The sequence below is a fragment of the Opisthocomus hoazin genome, chromosome 15 (assembly GCF_030867145.1).
Source record: "Opisthocomus hoazin isolate bOpiHoa1 chromosome 15, bOpiHoa1.hap1, whole genome shotgun sequence".
Lineage (NCBI taxonomy): Eukaryota > Metazoa > Chordata > Aves > Opisthocomiformes > Opisthocomidae > Opisthocomus > Opisthocomus hoazin.
The window spans coordinates 16098168-16112525 of record NC_134428.1 but is presented as its reverse complement, the minus strand read 5'-3'; the positions used below and the strand labels follow the sequence as shown (position 1 = coordinate 16112525).

Below are 14358 nucleotides of genomic sequence, written 5' to 3'. Positions count from 1 at the left end.
AATTTATGTTAATTAATTAAATGAATGAATGAACGACTTCAGAACTTACCTATCACTGTGAAAGAAAGGACCGTGGTACAACTCCGACTCAGCAAGTAGCTGAGCGCTGGCACCCCGAAAGAGAGACTGGGGGAACGTGAGGCGGTGGTCTGGCAGACCTCAGGTTAAGGACTATGGAGAGATGGACTAGATCAGAGAGAACAGCTTCCAAACAAGGAATTTTGGAAAGAAAGTATATGCTTTAAAATACATTCAGACATTACGTTGTCTGGAAGGTATAAGGTCTCTGCAGCACGGTCCCAGTTATGCTTTCCCCAGCCTGTTACTTTGATGCGGTACATAAATCACAACCATTTCGATGGCAGGCTGTGCTGGATAACACAGCCTAGAAACTGGCCTCACAAAGCCCTTCACCTGTTCTGGGCAGGGTGCTGCTCCCGCATGGCTGGGGCTGGCTGGCGTATGCACAGACTGAGCATGCCAGCAAAGAGCACCGTGGAGCCAGCGTTGCAGTGCTCCCCTTGCCTGCCCAGCGAGCGGGGCCCTCGGCCTTTTTTTTCACATGTTACTCCTTGAAAGCTATCTTAAGAAAGAGCATTTCGAAGCAAGATTTGAGAAAAGGTATCCGGTAGGAGACGTGGAGGTTGTGTGGGACAGCAGCAAACCCCTTCGTGTGTGTGTGACGGCAGCGCCAGTGATGCATCTGGCTCACCCGCCTGCGTGGGCAAGGGCACAGCTGTGTCTCCTCTCCGGGACGGGCAGAGCGCAGGACCAGGGTGGTCCCTTGCGCTGTCCCTCTGCGGGGACACCTGCCTGCCCCGAGTCTCCTGGCTTGGCAGGTCCTGCTGTGGCCGGCCTGCTGGAAATTAGCTCACATCACTTTTTCTTTTTTGCTGGAGGCAAAAAGTCATTTCTTCCTCTGAAGGCCAGGGCCAGGGTCGTTGTCTGCTAATGAATGCAAACCATCAGTGAGAAGGAATGGAAAATCGGGGGATGAGGTGGCAGGCAGCAGCTTGTTTTCAATGCACAGAAAAAGCCCTTTTAAATTTAAATTTAGCGAGAAATTAAAAGCATATATAGGCAGACTCTATTAGAAAGTGAAATATTTGATCTTGGTTATTAAACTGTTACAAGAATACTTTCATTTCCTTGCCATATGTATCCAGTGATAGACTTTCATAAATGAGATCACATTAAAATGTACTTTATGTTTCTAGTCAAATCTCTTTTATTATTATGCAAGTCCGAGTTAGGGAAAAAAAAACAATTACAGAAGCAGACTAAGAGGACTAAATTATTTTAACTCATTTATACAAGTGAAATACTGCTCGTGCTTGAAGGCTAGACATTGTGCAACACTAAAATGGCTTAGGAAGAAGTTGTTGCATCGCAGCCGTGTTACCACCCCTAGGATAATTTATAGGCAGTGGAAATCCAAATAGAGCCTAAAAGTGGCTCATGTAGCATGGGGCTGCAATGTCTTAAGTCTTGACAACATCCAGACACACAGGGACTGAATACAACCTATCTATACGACCTTTATTAATTATTATTGACCTTGTCAGGGCTGTCTGGGAGGCCCTAAACTGTTTCTTACAGTGTCTGGGAGAGGCATGTAAACTCGAGAGACTATTTGGACCCCCAACAGACTGAGCCAGTGTCCAGGCTATGAAGTTAAAAAACCCTCCAAACCACAGAAAAAACCCGAACCCACAAAAAACCCCCAACAACCTCTCCCTGCGAAAAAAAAAAAAATCCAAACCAACAATAAAAAGGAAACCTGTCTGTAACAAATTTCTTCAGCAGCCACCACACTTAGTTGAGCGTACGGGCTGCCCTCCTACAGCCCTGTCACCCTCTGACCACAATGCGGTTGGTGCATTGCTCTTCTTCCAGTTGCTGTGGCTGTGAAAGATAAAAAGCATGGACTGATAGATTTGGGGCAGCCCCAGAACAGCCCAGAGCCCTGAGAAGGGCTGTGCTGGTGGTTTTGAGGCAGTGAGGTCAATCAGAGGTGCCTGGAAAGGTGCCTTCCACCTTTGCAGAGCATAGGCCGTGATGGCAAGTGATGCAAGGGTGTCAGCCCCATCGTCGTCCCCAGGAGGGCTGGGTTCAGCATTTCGAACATCTTTTCATTTCCATTCCAGCAGACTGACAGAAGACCCAGCAGGAGCCACAGCATCTGATCTTTCACGCTGCTGCGGCAGACACCTTTTCTTCTAGATTGACAAACGCTGTTAATCCAAACGCTTTCCCAGGACGAGGTAGTTACTGGTGCACAGCAAATGTGTACTTTTACATCATACTTCATCCGAAGCTGGAGAGAAAAGAAAGGTCCAATCTGGCCTTTTCTAGAAGAGGGTTGCAACTAGAGGCTGGATCAGGCTTAAATCTGCAAAACGCAGCCTACTTCTGGATCATGTTAATACCATTGACTAATTAACCCAAAACTCCTTGCCTGTGAGATTAGGACCCTATGTGAAACCACTTGGATAGTGAGCTGCCCAAAACAAAGTGGTGTTTGGCAATTGATGCCAGGTGACTCGGCCTCTGAAGCTGGTCCCCCGATGTCCCCGACTCCAGGTTCAGCCCTCCCTCAGCTGGGCAGATTAGCAGTCGGTGTCTCAGCTGGGCCCTATCTCACAGCCCTGCAAGCCAGGACTTCCAGCCAAGGGCAGCCAGGTGAAGGAACAAACCATGCTCAAGTGCTGATTTGGCACCACAATAGCCAAGATCATCTTTCATAACAGGATGAAAAGCTGCCATCCGTTTCAGGTTTTAACCATAGTAGAACCTCATGGATCTCCTGCTTTTTAATCCTTACTAGACAGCAAAGATTTACAGCTGTTTGCATTTGTGAAGGCTCAGACTACTAACAGTTTCTGATTTTTAGAAACCAGGCTGCAAATTCCTTACTAAAACATGGAAAAATGTCAGATATTCAGGCATTGAAATGAAATCCCTGTTGTCAAGGCAATTAAATACTTCGTTCCTGTTGCACTTGGTTTATGTGCCTTCCTACTGGCAAACTGCTCTGCAGTTAAGTTTTGTGTCATTACCGTGAGTTAACTATGTCCTACGCTCTATAAATATTAATTACAATGAAGACAGATTAGGCCTGGCAGATGCAAAAATGTGATGATGCCATTTCAGGTAGACAGAGATCCATAGTCTTTCAAGTCAGCATGATGCTGTAGACAGCTCCAAGAGACCTTTCCGTGATGCATTGGGATTTTTGCACATAGCCTCATAGAGCGTGCAGATTCTAGCTGAAGGCCACAAAGAAAACAAAACACTTGAACACCTGGTAACTTGATGCTTTTTTGGTCTTTTCTTTAAAGTAGTGGCCAATGACACATTTGGAGATAATTAAAACAAAGATTGAGCTTTTTTTAATATGCCATGAGTATTAGCAGCTGGATGAGGAATAAGCCAGCCAAAAAAGCAGCATACTTCTTATGCTATCTATAAATAAAATACGGCTTCAAAACTGAGACAGCAATCTTTTTTTTTCTTTTTTTTTCCCCTCCACAGAAAAATCTTTTCTTTGTGCCAGAACTAAAATATTAGCACTGTGTTCCCTCCTCTGTTTAAACAGACCTCCTTGCATCTAAGTGCCAAAAAAGTGGAATTCCTGAACAGCAGGTGAAAAGAAAACACAAGATCAAAAGCTGTGCAGGCTGCCAAGAGAACCTGCAGCACTGCTTGGGGTGCATCAAAAAGTCACACAGACTCCTGGTGGTGTCAAAGACTTTTGGAAGGTCATCAAGGAGTTTTTTTTCAAGCATCCCACATCAAAAAGCAGCACTAGGAGACAAACCCGCAATACATCATGAGGATGGTGCTAAAGATACCATAGGAGAATTTAACTATTTTTCACCATCTAGGGAAGCAGCTCTAAGAAATCAGTGCTCAGAGTGGAGCCTGTGTTTAAGAAAAAGATTTAAGTGCTTGTACTGGGTGAATGTAAGGCGATGGCTGTTTTGGGTCTCTAATCCACTGAGGGAACTATGGAAGAAATGTGTCTTTGTGAGTCCACCCTTTCAGTAAAGGCAAAGGACCCATACTTTGCTGTTCTTGTAACCAGCCAGCCCTAACATTAATTCCTATTTTTGCACCTGGCTGCCTATTTGTACGCTTATGACCAAGCCCCTTCTGTTTGGGATGACATACACTCTGGGGATGTGTGGAAGAAATGGCTTCAACACTCCTCAGAGTTAATGCTCTTCAGAAAAGAGACCTAAATCAAGCTTCTTGTTAATCGCTTCTGCCCCCTTTGCGTACCATTCCTTGCAGTCCTCAGAAAAGGCAAGGAGAGTCTGACTCAAAAGCAGATTCATCTGAGTTTGAAAACTAGGGGAACTTGGCCCAAAAAGCTTGGACGTGTCTCTGGATCCCACCGTGCAGGCAGTGCTGGGAGCCCTGCGGAGTCTGGCCCACCTCCCAACACTGCCTCTGGCACCCTCCCCGTCAAGCTGCAACGAGCACCACGTACCTGTGAGCGACCATCTTGACCAGCAAAACTGATTTCCGAAAGGCATCTGTGACCATTTCCCCCATAACTGCTACGGCTGGGAAAATGACTGACCGGGCAGTGTACTGGTATGAGTACTGGGATCACAGATCAATAGTGCTTGGTCCCACTTTTCCACCTAAATATCGCCAAGCAGCAAAGTTCTTTTAAATAAATACTTTAGTGAGGTTGAAAATAATACCAGTTACACATTTATTCCTGAAGACAGCCTTTTTTTTTTTTTAATTTTAAAATTCTGCATCTGAAAACACAGTATGACAGAAAGCATTTATATACAACTGCAGTGTTTTTGGTATAATACAGTATTTAATACATCCATTTCTTTTTCTGCAAAAAAATTTGCTTTGTCGGACAAAAAAACCAAACTCCATTGACAAAGAATACAGCTAAGGCACATTGTTTTCTGCTAAATGAAAGACAAAAGGGTGCAAAAACGGGTAGTGCAATAATTGCTGAAAATCACATTCTACTACAAGAAAAGCATTCTGACTTTGAACTTTGATTACCGGTCAATTTAAGACATTTCAATATCTCATAAAGTACTCCTTTAAATAAATAGCAAAATATCTACATCTTTCAGTGTGTTCCATTTGAATTCCCAATTTTTTTAAACTTTCCTGTATATACATGGTTTTCTTTTTTCTTATTCAATAGCTTACAAAATATTTCTGTACAGTTTTATGCATATTATGATCTATAACAAAATAGTTATTTCTTAAAACTATATTACCACCAGTCTTTGAAAATGACAGAATAGGAATAACTTATTATGGACTAAGTTAGGCAATACAAAAATCCAATCAACCCAAACCACAACCAAAATGACAAAGTCAGAAAAATAATTTCATTAACTCAAATTAATTTTTCTTGTTTAACAAATCTTGTTTTCTAAGTAAACCCTTTTCAGTTGCCTTTGGGTTGTATCCACATCTGAATATGAAAACAGGATAGGATTCAGGATTCCTACAAGCACTGCAGCCTGCCGGGAATATTGGTGCTACTGAAACACAACAGTTCTCCATGGAGAAAAGTATTAAAGAAACCCAACAAATACAAGCCTTAGCAGAAGTCCTCAATTTCTGCTGACTTTGACAACCTTTGGATGAAACTCCAAAGCGATTTTTGGAAATGCACTTACGACTTCGATGATACAGCCAGATCCCTCTATCTTCTAAGTGTACTGTTAGCTTCCCAACCACAACTCAAAATCTGGCCCCAGGTGGTGACATTCTGCAGATTTTAAGGCCATACCATTAGGAGGATATTTCTTCTCCCAGCTGCCAGTACAAATCTGAAAGGAATGCTACTACGTCATGTCAAAATGAGTGAAATTCTCCAGAATTTGTCTTGTGCATTTGAGAGCAGTCTCTCCTGTTACAGTCTGAAGACAAAAGTTACTAAGTTTGTACTTTGTAGGTAATTAAATCAACCTTCCTCATCTACAGTGAGCTGCAAAAGACAGAGCTCATAATTTCCTAAGCTTTGTATGAATGCCTGAGCTTTCCTTTTGCCCAAAGGGAAGGTCATTTTCTTCCCTTAAAGACTGCATTTGTAAGCAATTTCTGTTGTATTTGTGGAGTGTAAGCTGACAGCAACACAACTGAGCTGTAATAGAAATCTCAAGGTACCTTTTATTTCTTCCACCAACAAACAGAAAAAGAGAAGACGACACAGACAACACCTAACTTCCTAACACAGTTTAAGGCCACATTTAAAAAGGATGAAAGTAAGGCTTTCTTTAAGGGGCAACACACTGGATGCCACAATGGGAACAGACACTGAGTGATCCAAAGCTGATAGGATTCACCCATGGAAAATCTGAAACAATATTCTAATTTTGGCTAGCAGGTCTGTGCCTTCTTTTGGATGTAAGCAGGAAAATAAAACAAAATGCCACAAACATCCTCCTCCAGAATATTCCCAGCAAACTGACGGGTGCTCCCCTAGCAAGAGATTGTTATCTTCTCAGTGGAGGGTGTTAGTTACAACAGAACCCAAGACAAGTCAAGTCATTACAATATACAAATGCAGCGCAATGAACTGCGCCTAGAATTGTCACTCTGTTATCAGAGGCACCTGTACAGTATCTTGCTGTTTATTTGGCAAGGTTACAAGTAATACTTCTAGGTTTTAACAAAGAAGAAAGAGAATTTGCATAGATTGTACATTCAGTTCAAGGAGATTTCTGGTACCTTTTTTTGTTGTTATCAGGTAAACGTGTTTGCAGACACAGTGAGGTAGCAGCTGTGATAGCACCCATGAGCAAAAGAAGGTAACCAAGGCAGAAGCAAAGAGCAGAGTGATCCACACACTATTGTTAGTATAAAGGAGCAAAATCAACACAGTACCTGCAGTATCACATCACAAAGGTTAATCGCTGCCAACACCACACTTAACTGGAAACTGCCGAATGCTACCATGGTCTGGGTAACATGGGCTGTAAGATCTTGTTGCCTCAATTTGAAATGCTCTCAGCCTGATTCTTCTTTCCCTTACTGTGATGGTGGTGGTGAAGGTTTTCAAAAGTCAGTCTCTTCTACCTTACACCTTTGAAAGGAGTTACAGATCAGAGCATTTGCTTGCTCTTACAGATTCTACAGGAAGAAAGGTATTTCCCTACAAATCCTTCCTTGCTGCCCTAAACCCTAATTCACGTTTGGCTCCTCTGTGCCTGGCTGCAGCGACTGCCCTCAGCAGGGACTCTGCAGGCAGGTATCCCTGCTCCCAGTAACTCCTGCTGGGCCCTTAGAAGGGCAGCGTCCTGTCCCCTCCAACGTTACATCGCTGCTAGTCTCTCTGTGCATGTCAGCTCCAGAGCTGTCTTGGCAGAAACTTGAGGGTTTGGTCTGGAAAGACTTTTATACATGATGTTTTCAATTATCATTTAATATGGGTTAAATGTAATGTCCTACAAATCCTGAAGACTATCTTGGAAGCCTTGAATAGTTGAAATAAAAGCACATATGGATCATTATCTTTCCACAACCAGATTAAAGCAAAGGCCAGTGGGAAATGCTGCTAGCCACTTTCTATCAAGTCGGTCTCACTCTGTTGCTGAAATAACCCAGCCTACTATTACATATATTAAATACCCATCAGGTAAAAGGAAAATCAGGAAAAGATAATTGCTATCACTTTTACCAACTCCTTCACATGTGTTCGTACTGAGCTGACTAAAGGCTGCTCTGAAAAGCAAACTTTTCTGATCTGCAGCTAGGGTTTTTGAAGAAGCCTGAGGGATTTGGCTCACACAAGTGCAAAACTTCCTGCTCAACGGAAAGCAGTGGAGTTGGCCAACGTTTCATGTGGCCAACTCCTGAAGCTTTGGGATCTGGGAAGACAAGGAGGGTGTGACAGCCAGCGGCAAGCTGGCTGTCCTCTTGACAGCTGTGATAAAAGAGTATGAGAGAAAGCAACAGAAAGTTGATCCTCATTGCCTGGCCACAATAAAAATCTGGATCTTGTTTTCTTTTTATCTGGGAAGTCAAAGCTGAGATGTCATGGTATCAGAGTTTCTCAGCCTTGCTGTGCAGAAGGCACCCAGTTTATTCAAAGTTTTGTTGCAGCACAATTGTGTCAAACTTTTGCGAAGTTTCAGCATCTTCTTTACCCTTCACCTCTCCCTTTGGTCGGGTTTAGAACATCCCAGTTCTGGTTCACTGACTTCTCTACTCTCTTCACTATAATCGTAGCTAAGAGTGATGGAGACTTCATTAGTATTGCCATTAGTGCTGCAGGAGATGGGCAGAAGGTGAATACACACTAGCTGGTCCTTACGAAGGATCCTTGTTCATACGCCGCTAAACAACTGTACATGCTTTGTGCACTGAAGCCAATACCTAGGAAAGTCAATTTGTAACACACGAATGCACATTCCTGTGTCTCTACGCTTAGCAATAATGAGGCTTAACAACAGAGATACAGATGGACTTCCCTGTATAATACTTGCTATCATGAAGGAATTGTTAAAATTCTCTGCTTGCTGAGAGCACAAAAAATGAAGACATAATTTCAATTCTAAAAAACCTTGTATATCAGAAAATGAAAATATAAATATTACTACTCAATGTCCAAATGTCATCAAAGAAAGAATTGGCCAAATCTGAAAATAAACTGTCATTTGAGCTATTTCTGTCAGCCTCAAGGTTTACCATTACCATATAAAGAGGCTTGCATAATGCTAAGACTGACTTCGGACACAATTCATTAAAGCACGTATGTAGATATTCTGCATTTTGCCACATTCCCTTTCTGTATAATACTGATTGATCACAGAAGTGTTACACGGCTGTTGTGCTGAATGGGAAGGGAATTTAAACGAGTAAAGCATTACGTACAGAGGACAAATGTGTGCATATGGAAATACACCCCTCTCCCACTGAAAGGGATTTTGATCAAAGCTGGCTTTCAGCTGGAGCCCTATTCAGCAAGGACTATCCAGTGTGATTGGAAAATAACACTTGCACATTCAAGTGAAGATAACTTGCTTGTTTTGTAAGAACTGTGGGTCCCTGCTCTGAATTCTCCTTTTCACCAAATGTAAGATCTGTGAAGTTATTCTCTTCTAACAACATATAATATTCATCACAGGTTCCAAGTGCCTGCCATTTCAGAACCAGAAAAGCCTCAAAGCAGGACAATGGTCTTAGCAGCGCTACCACAGCATCAGATTGGAGGAAGCTCTGACCCCTGATACAGAGAGTCTTGCTTTCCATGGTTTTTCTTCACAATTTCAGCACTTTGTAACTTAGACACAGTGTCCCATATATAACTTACGTACCTGTGTCTGTGTATTAATAGCTATAGTAGCGGTTGTCGTTTAGGTCCAAAACTTGACACTGCCCCCAGAAGATGTTCCAAACATGGCAGCTCATCCTTTGACTTCAAACACAGACAGTATTTACTCACAGCATACTGTCACACCTTTTATTTACACTGGACTTGACTCCGAAGTCCTTACTTGGCACCAGCACTCTGTGGAAGTTTCGCCTGATCAGTTTTACATGTTTTAACCGCAGCACTGAGATTGCCAGCTTGCTGCAAAACTTCTTTGTGTAGATGCTTTTTGTCTTTCAGAAAATAAACTCATGTAAATTTTGTTTTGAGATATTTTAAACCTTGCATATAACATAAATAGATACATCAGCAACCATTTGTTTTCTTAACCTTTTTTGTACTAAAACAAAGTAATACGCACCTTACATTTTAAATGATAGAAGTGGCAGATTTTCTTCTAACCACAAAAAATGGGATTGTTGCCACCTTCTGCTTGGTCTTGTTAATAATGAAAACTTACCAACAAAGCACTTAGAAACATTCCTGCTTGAGAATAAAAAAGTATCAAATTTAAAAACCAAGTTATCTGCATGCATGTGTGTGGGCGCACCCTCATACAATATGCTTATGTGCAAGACAGACTGGAGATTTTGTGACTACTCCAGCAGTCTTACTGAGAACAATCACTGACTAGGATTGTTAGTGAATCTCATTGTGTGCCCTAAACATGACGTTCTTCATTTAACCTGCAGGGCTCGAACTGTGCAGTTGCCATTGCATCAGTGTGACTGAAACCCTGGAGTTCACAGTGAGGATTGGAAGTCCCCAGAAGATTTGAACTTCACAAAGGAATGTTAGATTAAAAACAACCACTGTTAAAAAAACCCTACTGAATAAGTAACAACACTGTGTTTCTATTACATAAACCCATTGGCAACCCTGGTTTTAAACACGCTTGCCTCTAGAGCCAGTTGAAAAGCTGGAACATTATCTTGACTGAAATATTTCAACCAGCTCTCATAGCTACAAGCTTTTCTAAAACTACGGCTCTCATGACTCAAATTCAAGACAAAAAAAGAAAGGGAGGTGTGAGGGGAGGAAGGCCTTTTCTTAATAAAGGCAGCTTCAGTTAGTAAAATAACATAATCTTCAAGCTGCAAAAGCAGCACCTACTAATTAGTCATTGACTAAAACATAAATAATAAATACCTAAATTGTTCCTTCTACGCATCCATTTTTGTGCCAGATAAACATTTCAATGCTCTGCCTTAATGCCAGCACAGCTGACATTGCAATTTCAAGTCCAAAGCAAGCTGCAGGTAGCTTTAAACCAACACTACGGAGACACTACAAGCCACTGGGATCTGTGTGTTATGGTCATCTTGCAACTGCTGTTTAAAAGGGAATTCAACCTTTCTGAGAGATGTCATTATGGAATGATTTAAGGGTCTATTTCCCTCCTGATGTGGATGTTTAACTCTCAGCAGCAGAAAGTTAGCCATACACACAGAAGGGTAAATAGGTACCTTACTTTATTACATCAACAGGATTTTTTTCCTTAATTAACTCAATAGCTTTTAATAGCCTTTTTGGGTTATGTTGTTAACAAGAGATTACCACAGCAACAACAAATTGCATGTTTTATGCTAACATAAAATGCATTACTTGGAGATGAATTTGCATATAAAACCTATATTTTAGAAAATTATTGGAATGTAAATGAATTTTTTTCCTACTGTAGAAAATGCAGCTTAAAATGATGCAAAACATGCCTATTTAACACAGGATGCAGCCTGCTAGAAATTCTGAAAACAGGCAAGAGTAGAGTTTGTTGACAGAATAAAGTAAAAGCACTGAGAAACATGGCATTACTCTCCTTCACGTTCAGCTCATGGCTTTGGTCAGGAACCCATGTCCTGCACAGCGTCCCAGATGCCCTGCACAGGCCTAGAAGCACCCTTCTCCATGAGGAGCTGGCAGATCTGAGATCAAGCGAGGGAATTAGTGTTAAGACTTACTAGCCACTACTGAAATTAGGGAAGAAATGTGTTGTTGCAGATTTAGGTCCCAATTCTACGATTTTACTGGTTCTGCGCAACTCCACTGCCTGAGAAAAAACTCGGCTCAGCTCACGAGCAAAATCAGCAAAGGATGTGCGCAGACACGCCACAACCCACCCCCGATCTACACATACTTGTACACTTGTTCTACTGGAAGTCTGCAAAAATGCTTAGGTGATGGTTGGCTTAGAAAAAGCTGCAGATTTTAAAGGGCTGAAATCCAAAATGCTTCTTTGTTCTTTAAACTAATACTCTTAGTACCCAGACTCTGAACCTGACTGCACGAGACATAAAAGACTAATACAGCAAAACAGAGGTTCCATTTAGAGTTTATAAGGAAATTAGACTAAAAAAATCTCTGAAAATAATCTGAAAGTTTCTGCTTTTGGTCGTTTTCTCTAACTAGGATAACAACAGACATTAGCTAAGTTCGGAATTACTTTGTGTTATTAGAAAAAAAAAAGAGAGTGTGGGTGTACCATAATTACGTCACGTTCTGTGAGGCAGTGTGGCCACACAGGCTCTAGCCTGCAGAAACCAACCTCCCCAGGAAGCAGAAGGGAACTTTGCTGTGATTTATTCATGGTAGCAAATAATGAAAGCCTATGAAACGGCAGAGGTACAGACAAATTTATTCTTAAAAAACACTTTCAGCAGCTGCTCCTTCACTGCCCTCTCCATGGCTTGCTGCTACTGTTTCGAAACCCGCTGAGGCGGCGGGGTACAGTGCCATGTGGTACGGCTGGGGCCCCATGGGACAGCACAGACTGCAGGATGACCAAAGCTGCTCCTGACAGAGCTGATGGAGAGGGCAGTGCCAGTGGCCTTGTCAGAAGGTTATTTTTTTTTTAAATGAATGATATTGCAATAAGTAACTAAAAAGTATAACGTTCTCTTAGGTTTCTGAAATCTGGTGCGAGATTCATGTACGAGCGAGGTTAAATTCCCTTTTAAAAACCTATGCCGGAGGAGAGCGTACTGGATGCTACCTCAAGCGACCATCAGGTTTGACAGGGCCCAGCTCAGATTTGGGGTCCGGACTCAGGGAGCTCCAGGCTGTCTGAGCACAGCCCTGCATGACCGGGCAGGCCGTGGGGCCAGTGCTGCAGATGTCCACGGCTGACCAGACACTGCTGACCAGAGAGTCCACCCAGGCTTCCAGCCGGGCGCCCACAAGCCCTGCGTTCCTCTTGGCCTGGTCCATGCGGGCAGCACTGATGGGGATATTCAGGACCGGGTTCAAGCCTTGGAAGCTCTGCTCCATGTATGCGTTCTTTGGAGGCCCACTGTGATACTTCATGGCTTCCTCTGGAAATGCAGAAATAAACCCAAAAGTTAGTGCATTGAAAAAAAACCCCAAACCTTCAGGATCTAAGAGTACAGCAAACAAAAAGGCAAAAGTTAGTGGTGTGCTATAGTCGATTTCCCCAGCCCTGAGGACACACTGCATCCCGAGGACGACTGGCTGTGCTCAGCATTACAGCTCCTCATGCCCACAACTACGAGCTCTACTCACTGTGATGCTAAACCTGGAAGCGCTGCGTTAGCAGGGCGAAACACTGAGGCTGAAAGCAGTGTCACCCTTACTGTCATCACATACAGCTGGCATCCCCAGAGCTGTAGGACACCCAGGCATGACACAGAGCTGTTCAGCACAGCACAAGAAAAAGGCAGGCCCAGACTCAAGGGCATCCCAGCTACGAGCTCCTGTCTGTACCAGGAGTCTGATCAACATGCAGCTCGTTCTCAGCAGAAACGCATTTTGCATTCAGGAGAAGGTAATTTTGCCTCTTTCACCACAGACGCAGCCTGGAAGCAAAACCCTGTGCAGCCAAAGTTACCCCTGTGGACACCGAGGGAAGGCTGTGCTTTGAAATTAGGAAACAGTTCAAGGACACTTGGTGTGAGAAGGCTGCTGACCATCATCAGACCTTCAAGCGCTATCATTGATTTGTCTAGGAGAAGGAGCCAAGATCTCAACCTGTTTTTTCCCAAAACTGATGAACCTTGCCCTGTTGTGGAAAAGTCACAACAATTGTTAGCTCAGTACAACCCCAAAAAACAGGTGGTGCCATTCCTGGCACTGGAAGGACAACATCATAGCTTTGGACAGTCCGGACAGACATGTAGCCCCAGTATCATTCCTGGAAGTGCTCCAGTCTCACTGGGAAAGTATTCTTTAATTAGAATTATATTTCAAGCTCTTGTGCCGAATTATGGATCACAACCATTTCCTAATGATACTTTTCTTTGCATTGTGGTTGCTTTCCTTACAGTAACTCTTCTACCTCAGCAAAATGCAGTACATTGCCCCAAATCTGTAATATTGCTGTAAAATCATTTTCAGGCTGTGATGAAGCCTTCAAAGACCTTGAATTAGACACTGCAGGTCAGATCGCCCTTGTCTAAGGCTGGCTGATGTTCTTCAGGTCTGAGAGTGGACCAAGGTGCTGCTCATAAAATCAGAATGGGACCCTCTTAAATGTTTACTGCATGGCTCCTGGGAGTAAATTTTCAACCACTTCCTTCTGTTCTCAGCTGACTTCCCTAGCATCCTCGCTCTGGCAGCACAGAGGATATGTTTAGCTCTGCCAACATACACACTGTCTAGAAGACAAAATGGGCCCATTCAGGGTGCTCCAGGCTAGGAAAGCCACTGTGCTCAGATAGCATTTAGAGGCCAGGAATTACATATTCATGGCTACAATTCCTTCCACATGTCCTTGCTGCCTGCACTGCAGCCTGACACTGAGTCCTTTCTTCCATGTAGAGGACAGTATCCCAGGCGCTGGCAATAAATCAGTACATTTATTTAGAGGGAAAAGGGATATGTAATTGGAGCTTTGTTGTTACATTTTCAAAGTCTTTAATGTCAAATACTGTGCAAGTCCATTACTTCAAATCCCCAATTAAATTAGTTCGGCACATCCCTATCACCATTATACATCACTTAACTGCTCCTGCAATCCCTCTTTTAAGTGGTAGATA

The 14358-nt window shown here is 42.9% G+C and overlaps 1 protein-coding gene across 2 annotated transcripts in view; it reads right to left on the bottom strand.

The window, feature by feature from the left end:
- Positions 1-4744: 4744 nt before the first annotated feature.
- XYLT1 (xylosyltransferase 1) overlaps positions 4745-14358 on the bottom strand; it is a 218439-nt gene continuing 208825 nt past the window's right edge. For both annotated transcript variants that reach the window (XM_075436455.1, XM_075436456.1), the window contains exon 11: positions 4745-12678. In XM_075436455.1, the coding sequence (XP_075292570.1) occupies positions 12356-12678 (323 nt within the window). In that variant the 3' untranslated portion in view covers positions 4745-12355. The remainder of the gene's footprint in view (positions 12679-14358) is intronic.